The following is an 8481-nucleotide window of genomic DNA, read 5'->3' as shown; positions in this document are numbered from 1 at the left end:
TTTGCAACGATAAGTGTTAATTTTAAGTTTGAAAGTGATAAAACTGTGAATAAGCCTTGGCTACGGTGCTAAGGGCTAGCGGCAGAGATTTTCAGATTTCTCAAACGACCCACGTGGTTCTAAGTTTATAAATGTTCGCGCACGTCTTCTGCGCATTCATCATGCAATTCGCGAAATTCATTTGGGGAAATGCCTAGTTGAGAACATAACCACTATGAGGTGCAGATTTTGAATACCTACCTCTTAATAACGGGTATGTGATCGTCAAAAATCTGACCTAGACCTTTGCTTATGGGGATAAGGTCCCCATAAGCAAAGGTCTAGGCGTATGCTATAAGTCTTAAAGTTTGTTATTTTATTTATTTGTATGTCATGTTTCTAAAAACTCAAGAACGGTTAGCTCTCGAGCTTTGAAATTTTAACTCAATGTTCAGGACCTGATTTCCAACTAAACGTGCCTAATTTCAAATACGTGACATGGTTAATAATCTAATTCAATTTTACTCATCATTAAATTTTATTTTACTCGACTTTGGACTTTCGCCCTTTGCTTCCCTTATCTATTATTCCGGCTGGTCTCGGCTTTCAATTAGCTGGGCCAGTTTAAAAATGAAATGCTTGGGGTGTTAGTGGCCCTGGTGATCACTTAATTAATTCAAAGTTTTTTCCTTTCAAGATTTTAGTTTATTAAAAAAATACTATATTAATCCCTAAAATTGTTTGGTCTTTGCTTCTATGCTGTGTGCTTGGCCTTGTGTCAATTGTGTGTATGGGCTATGGGTGGGTGACTGGGTGTCGTGAGTCTGTCACTCAACACACAGTATAGAAGAAGCGAATTTAGCAGTTAGCAAAAAGAAATATAAACAGTCTCTCTCTCAGTAGGCTTGTTCGGGTCGGGTCTATAGCACATATTGTCAAGAATACATTATTTGACCATAAAGTATGAAAGCCTGAAGGTTAAAAATGGTAAGTGACCAGTGGCCAGTTTTTTAATTAAACCACCTAGGCTCTACTGGCCACAGGTCCAGTTTAAAAAAAAATCCTTGAACGCTTTTTTAGTTTTTACGATTGTTGTAATTTTTATAAAATATCGTCTGTTGTGTCGTCCTCAGCTAGCCTTCCCACGTGCTGTGACGTCGCGATTCCGTTTAACAACGAAGAAACCGGCTGGAAGAGCCGGTTCAAATGTTTCAGCAACGCTACATCACACCGGAAATGGAAAAAAGCGTACAGTAGAAAACCGGTTCCGAAATCCTGCAACGTTTAACTTGTTGCAAGCTACTGAACGTAGCCAGTGTGAAAGAAGGGACTTCGTAGCAGTTCGTAGAAGGGGAGGTTTAGTTCAGGACTTTTTGCTACGCGTGTTACGTTTTTGCTACAGCGTACAAATCAGATCTAATTCATTAAAACTAAGACTCTGGGCGAAGCCGGGTATTAAAGCTAGTTTCTAACTAGGACGTCTCAAAACCCAGAGCCGGCATTCTCGACAAAGACTAGAGTGGAGCGTGGGCGCTACGATAATCGTGAATTACGGAGTTGTCCAAGAGTTGTATAACTTTAGTAATGTCGTATTTATGTTAATTGAACATTAATACCAAAAGAAAACTAAACGAATTTTATTAAGCTACAAACAGTTTATTAGTACAAATAGTCCACTCTTTATTTTTCGCTTAAATTATATCCTGAATGGCAGTGCCTTGTCCCCCCCCCCCTCTCCCGCGGCGAAGGTCTCCCTCTCTTCCGGACATTACCGCGAATTTCCCTCTCTCTTCTCCGTCTCGTTCAGAGTCCCTTTCTCTTCTCCCCCAAGTGTGACACACACACATACCCACATACACACGCACAGCCAACTTTCCCATTGAAGTCAAAACAGTGAGAGCTACACTCACTCGCTTCGCTTCGCTCAATACATTTCCCTGAATTTGAAAACATGATCAAGGTAATCTAAAATAGTTTATGGTTATTCACAAATCATTTTTACATAATTTATGATAAAAGTAAACAATTTTCTAAACAATGCTACGTAATTTTCGTAACTGAAAATTTTAGTTGATACTCAAGACCAGGATAATGTTGATGGTCGATGCTTTTAATTTTTTTAGTTTTTAATACTTCCTTAATTACTTCTTGACTATACGCTAAACTGATTGCCTCATCTTGGGTTAAAATATCAAATTGATGTCTAGGAATTTTAATCGTGGCTTTATCGTCATCGTTAACCTAATAAAAAAAATTTATCAAATTTATTATTCCTAAGGTTGGAAATGAGAGAGATTGAGCACGAAATTTTACAAGAGGAGCAATTAGGCTTTTCAGATTTTGTAGAGGCCTGTGCAGCCAACTAAAGCGGTTTGTTAGTTGCTGGATTTACCCTTTTTGAAACAACTGTTGGCTCAATCATTGCCACCTGTATTATGATAAGGCCCTTATTATTAGAGATGGCAATAAATATATCCTTTTCTTTGAAAAAACAACTTTTCAGGAGAGCGTGGTGCCATCTATTAATGGCACAGGAAGCTAAAATTCCAATTTCCAAATAGCGAAACCATAACGAAACGTCGTCAGAGAACCAATTATAATTAGAAAACTTATATTCTATTTACGACGTTAGTGGACTTTAACGATTATTATACAGGGTGTCACTTAAAAACGATCCAGGGCGAATGTATCAGAAACCGTTTTCTCTAAGAATTTAATTTTTTTTATGTTACGTAGCTCGTGCAGGGGGTCAAAGATGAATGATAACCTCGATGACCTTGAACCATGTCTTCAAGGCCATCCAAAAACTATCTCGAGAAACTTAAGTGTTAGAAAGTTGATTCCAATTAGAAAAGTGTTCCCCGTCACATTTTATGCCTACATCGCGTGAACATGATCGGATTCGAACAACAGTAAGTTGAGAAAAAAGTTACTAAATTCACAAAGGTCGTAAAAGGAAAAATTGCAAGACAGCGCTAAAAACGCCAAAATACGTCGTGCTACATTACCGAAATTTGCTAGACAATCGCATCATGGTAGGAGATTTTAATATTCAGAAAATTTTATGACCTTGAACCATGTCTTCAAGGTCATACTAAAATTATCTCGAGAACCATTAGGTTTAGAGCAAAAATTCCAATTAGTAATTATAATTTCAAAACTTATTTCAAGTTATCAGGGCCCCCAGAGGTCCTATAATTCCTATAAAATCCTATATTTTCAAAAATGTCCTATAACATCCTATATTTTTAGTAAAATCCCCCAAAAGTCCTATAAAATCCTATAATTTTCATATTTTGCCCATTTCAAATCCAACCACTCAGAAGTTAAATTGCTATTTTAGCTATAGGATAAATTCCTATACCAAGTCATTCTAGTCTATACTTTCGTTATTGTTAGCATGGTTAGCTACTAGTATATATTTTTAATAAAATCGTTAAATAGTTCCTATTTTTTAAGTGAAAATCGGAGATTTATTTCACTAAATATAGATTTAGTTTTTAAATGCATAAAGTTAGTAAATTAAATAGCATATATAGTCCTATATAAAATCCTATAATTTTGTAAAAATAGTCCTATAAAGTCCTATATTTTTAGAAATCTAATCCTATTTTTCCTATAAAAAAATTGAAGATTTGAGTGGGGGCCCTGAGTTATTAATACATAAAAAATGTGAAGAACAACAACTTTCTTCTTGGAAATTTTGTTAAGGAGTTATTAGTGCTTTCCCTTTTACGACCTTTGTGATTTTGGTAAATTTTTCTCGACTTTCTATTGGTCACATCTGATTGGGTCTTCGCTATTGAGACCTAAAATGTGATGAGGAACACTTTTCTAATTGGAACCAACTTTCTAACACTTACGGTTCTCGAGATAGTTTTTGGATGACCTTGAAGACATGATTCAAGGTGATCGAGGTTATCATTCTTCTTTGGCCATCTGCACGAGCTATGTAACATAAAAATTTTATATTCCTAGAGAAAACGGTTTCATATATATTCGCCCTGGATCGTTTTATAGTGGACACCCTGTATATCCCATATCAAATATATTGTAAAAATTTACTATAAGTTATTGTCCAATTTAAAAACGAGTCAATCAATGGGAGGGGTACTTTTATGTCCCGCCTTTTACGTCGAAATGTAGCTTGATGATTTCGACGCTAGCGACATCTGTTGAAAAAAGAGCTAGTACACGTCGAGCCGACACTTGCTTTGAAACAAAGAGTCTGCTACAGTAGCATAGCTAGAAAAATTGGGTCCCAAGGCAAAATAGGAAAATGCCCTACAGGCAGTAAACTTGTGGACTCGTGGCAGACGGATTAGCTCGTGGGCTCTATTAAGTAATGCAGGCTCCATTGGCTTAGTTACACCAAGAGACATATAAGAAAAGGAGTCTGCCTCGACGCGGCCTTCATGTGCCATGAAAATTTCCAACTTCTCCGTCATGTTTTGCCCCTCGCGAATGATTACATTTGACGATCGTAGCACTTCGAAAATGCGTTATTCCTGAATTCGCCGGAATTACTACTAGGGTCGCTAGTGTCGCTGGTACTACTAAAAAAAACACTATTTGAATTTGAACAATATGATTGGCTCGCTAGTATAGGGAGTAAGAGGGAGGTTGGAAGTTTTCAGGAAACCTGTGGTGGAAGCTAGGGGAGGGCTCTCTAGGCAGACTCATTTTCTTCTATGTCTAATGGTTACACCACTGTTCTGTTTGGAAGATGAAAATCAAGTAACGATGAGTTTCTCGCGTTGGCCACTATTTGGTCTATTTTCTCTAAATTCAGAAACTGCGTTACTGTAACCTGGACTAAAATATCTTTAAAAATTACTTGTCCATCAAACTTAAAGAATTTAATCATACCTTAATTTTCAAATCAAGATTGTAGTTCAGGTCCACCTCTGGCCAATTTTGTTCGGTTAAGGGTTTACTCTAAAATATTTAAATATAATATGAATATTTTTTTTTACACAAATACTCCGAACATTAACCTACAATATCATAAGAATCACTCGAAGCCGCAACACTTCTAAATCCCTCCCACAATTCTGCTGAGAAATGGGGCATGATAGGTAAGAGCATTATGATTAGAGCCGATAAAGTCTTTTCAAATTCGACATTTCCACACCATAGTATCTTTGGCACACTCTTAAAAAATATTTTACATTAATACCTAAGCAAAAAAAAATTACAAAAGAAAAGATTTCATTTACCAGTAACCTTGAGCTTAGTGCTTGTATTTTGGAAATGGCAACACTTATTTGATTACGGAATATGTACTGACTAGTTGCCTGTAAAAAAATCCTAAATCAAATCTTATTGATGGAAATTAAAAAAAGATTCAAATATTACCCCTTTGAGATAGTAATTCCTATTATCAAAAAGAAATTCTTCATGTTTCATGATTTCTTCGAGAGGAATTTCTTTGGGCTTGTATTGACCCATTTTATGATCACGATAATCCGACACTGTCACCCATAGTTTCCTCATAAATTTTACAAGACTGTCAAATCCTAGATTATAACAGTATTAAATCAAGAGCCAGTTTAGCAGAATCTAATTGCACTTTCCATGTGATTGCTCAAGATTCAGTCCGAATCTATCCCCGAAGTCATTGCTCTCACATTGATTGAGAAAGATATAGACAGTGCTCGAAATGGACTTATTCTTGAACCAGAACGTGTTTCCTTTCAAAGCTTCCGATTATTCTGAAAAACCGGAGCTGCGCAATTAAAAATAATCTTTACAAACTTGAACGATATGAGGAAAAACTTTTACAAAAGGGAACAGCGTTCCAGTCCATTTCGAGCACTGGATATGGAACATATTTCCAACATTCTAGCGCTTCACTGCCAAGCACACAAATTAAATATGAAATGTTGATCGGATGATCCTTAGTGCTTGAGAAGTCAAATGGAAATTGCTATAAATTAATTTACTATCAGAATTCCATTTTCTCGGGGAGTTTGGCGCTACATCAGCTAAAATAAATAATCTAAGCGCATCTACACCATATTCATCAATAATTTTCTGAAATGTATTGGAAAATTAATGCACTTTCAACAACACCATTTGAAGATGTTTATTACTTGGGGATCGATGCCATTGTGTTTTGATTTACTCATTTTTTCCCACTCAATAACAACTGGAAGACCCGTAGATTTCTCAATAGTCTCTTTTCCCTTGGCATCAACTTCTTCGGGTTTTAAATATTTGCCCGATGATTTTGATTTGTAAGTTTGGCCAAGAACCATTCCTTGTACTAAAAGCGAGGAAAAAGGTTCGGGATTGTTCAATATACCAATGGAAAAACAAAATTGGCTTATGAAACGGGCGTAATAAAGATGCATTATTGCTAAAACAGTAAAAAAACAAAAAATAAGTTACAAATCACTTTTTCGGTTAAAAATAATAAATACCATGTTCTTTGCCACCAATATAAACATCAACAGGTAATAAATTATTTTTTTCTCCAGACATGATTTCATTTGAGTTTCCAGTATCCAAATATCTCATATAATACCAAGAACTATCGACAAATGTGTCCATCGTGTCAGTTTCTCTTTGAGATTTTTCCCCACATCTACAATATTAAATAGAGAAAATTTTTGTATTTTTAAAAAAACGTTTATACTAAAAATAATAAGAATAAAATACTTTGGACAATCAACACTTATCCACTCCGTTGCTTTTGCAAGTGGTGAAATACCTGTTGTTACGCTGAGATCATCCAATTTTGGTAAAACTAGGGGTAAATCACTGCATTTTACTGGTACAATCTATTTAAAGTTGAAAAATTAACTTAAACACCAGGAATATATTGTAAGATGGAAAATGGAACATACTCCGCAAGTATCGCAATGAACAATAGGTATCGGAGTCCCCCAATAACGTTGCCGCGAAATTAACCAGTCCCTGAGCTTTTGACTTGATGGGTAAACCATCACACTAAGTTCACGCAATTTATCATAAATTTTTTGATTTTTTTCATTACAGACTTGATCTTCCACTTCGGTGGCTAAGGTTTCAAAGCACAATTTAGAGTCCGTACATTCAGGCTGCGCCTCTTGGCTAACAACTATTGGCAATTTCTCATTTGACAGTGGATTTATTGCATTAAGCGTAATTAGATTGCCTACACTACTCCGATATTTTTCGCTGTTTAGATAATGTTCAGTGGATATTGAAACAAATTTGGCATTATGCAGATTATAAAGCTGATCAGTCCAAACTGGTAATTTATGGGCAATTTTTTGATCTCCATCTAGAAGTTCAATGTCTAATGTGTGACCATTGCAGTCTCCGATCCAATGACGCTGAAGTTTGACTATGTCTCTCCACTGCTTCATTTCAGGTAGATTTAAGCGATCGTAAAGGGCTTTGGAGTAACTTGTAGATCGAATGAACCACTGCTTCAGTTTTTTCTTTTCAGCTTTAGCACCTGATCGCCACGAATAACCATTTTCGTCTACTTGCTCATCAGCCAATACTGTATTATCAACTGGATCCCAGTTTACCACTGCCTTTAAAAATATTACTTTAGCAGAATTCAAAAAATTTTAAAACTGAAAAACATTAAAAAGTCTTGTACCTCTTTACGATAGGCAAGCCCCTTTTCATAAAGCTTAAGAAATATATATTGAGTCCATTTATAATAGCTAGGATCGCATGTTGCTAATTCCTATAAATTTTACTTTGTCATTGAAATTTATGGAACCAAAAGGGAACATCAATCACGTACTCGCTCCCAATCAAAACTGATACCAAGCTCAACCAATTGCTTTTTCATTGTTTCTATATTGCTGTTGTTGAATATTAATCAGACAGTGTTAATAAAAACTTGGTGCATTAATATACTTTCTTGTCCATATCTCTGGTTTTTCTCTTCTTTCAATTGCAGCATTTTCAGCGGGAAGACCAAAGGCATCCCAGCCCATGGGATGAATCACAGTTTTGCCATTTAACCTCTGGAACCACGCTATGGCATCACTAATGGCGTAAACTCTGACGTGACCCATGTGCAGTTTTCCCGAAGGATAGGGAAACATTGAGAGAACATAAAACTTTTCCTTATTTTTCTGAAAATCCAAAAACGAACAATGTTACTTGCAGTAGTTGTTAGATTGAAGTTGTTTCATACTGTGATAACTTTTCCTTTATTTTTGATAATATTTTGAAGCATCCAATACTTTTCAGTTTCTTTTCTTATGTCACAATTGGCTTCTTTAGGCTACAATATAACAGGAAAAATGTAAGAAATTGGTAAGAGCTTGTTCAAAAAAAGCGATTATTCTTAAGACTTGGTATTTCAACCCTTAAATAGTTTAATTTATCGTAAAAAAAACCTAATAACATACCCATACTCCATCCTGACTAAATATGCATCTAATCTGAATTTTATATTTGATGAAATTACTTAAATTTCGACAATATTTCGTCATTTTTGTCAAAAATATTTCTGGAAACCTGAGACGGCGAAATATTACACAATGCGAA

The 8481-nt window shown here is 35.6% G+C and overlaps 1 protein-coding gene across 2 annotated transcripts; it reads right to left on the bottom strand.

Moving 5' to 3' along the window:
* Positions 1–1720: 1720 nt before the first annotated feature.
* LeuRS-m (Leucyl-tRNA synthetase, mitochondrial) lies at positions 1721–8481 on the bottom strand. Of its 2 annotated transcripts, XM_090168523.1 has the most exons (15): positions 8343–8481; positions 8126–8215; positions 7843–8063; positions 7727–7787; positions 7577–7666; positions 6831–7508; positions 6643–6764; positions 6405–6568; positions 6075–6340; positions 5925–6015; positions 5338–5498; positions 5199–5276; positions 4981–5133; positions 4849–4917; positions 1721–2220 (listed from the first exon to the last, which is right to left on the bottom strand). In XM_090168523.1, the coding sequence occupies exons 1-15, from the start codon at positions 8424–8426 to the stop codon at positions 2020–2022; spliced, it is 2529 nt and encodes an 842-aa protein (XP_090024649.1). In that variant the 5' UTR covers positions 8427–8481; the 3' UTR covers positions 1721–2019. The 2 variants fall into 2 exon arrangements, with proteins under 2 accessions (XP_090024649.1, XP_090024650.1); XM_090168524.1 differs by lacking the exons at positions 8126–8215; positions 8343–8481 and having other exon boundaries at positions 7577–7609; positions 7680–7787; positions 7843–7931.

The sequence above is a fragment of the Leiobunum rupestre genome, chromosome 3, assembly GCF_980474605.1.
Source record: "Leiobunum rupestre chromosome 3, qqLeiRupe1.1.hap1, whole genome shotgun sequence".
In the NCBI taxonomy this organism is placed as follows: domain Eukaryota; kingdom Metazoa; phylum Arthropoda; class Arachnida; order Opiliones; family Sclerosomatidae; genus Leiobunum; species Leiobunum rupestre.
The sequence above is the reverse complement of the archived record's forward strand: the minus strand, read 5'-3'. Positions and strand labels throughout refer to the sequence as shown.

Coding starts and splice junctions, on each gene's coding strand:
- LeuRS-m (XM_090168523.1), bottom strand. CDS start 8,426: ATGACGAAATATTGTCGAAATTTAAGTAATTTCATCAAATATAAAATT. Junction 6,569..6,642: donor ATAAGTGTTGATTGTCCAAA/GTATTTTATTCT, acceptor TTAATATTGTAG/ATGTGGGGAAAAATCTCAAA. Junction 5,134..5,198: donor CACTAAGCTCAAGGTTACTG/GTAAATGAAATC, acceptor ATATTTTTTAAG/AGTGTGCCAAAGATACTATG.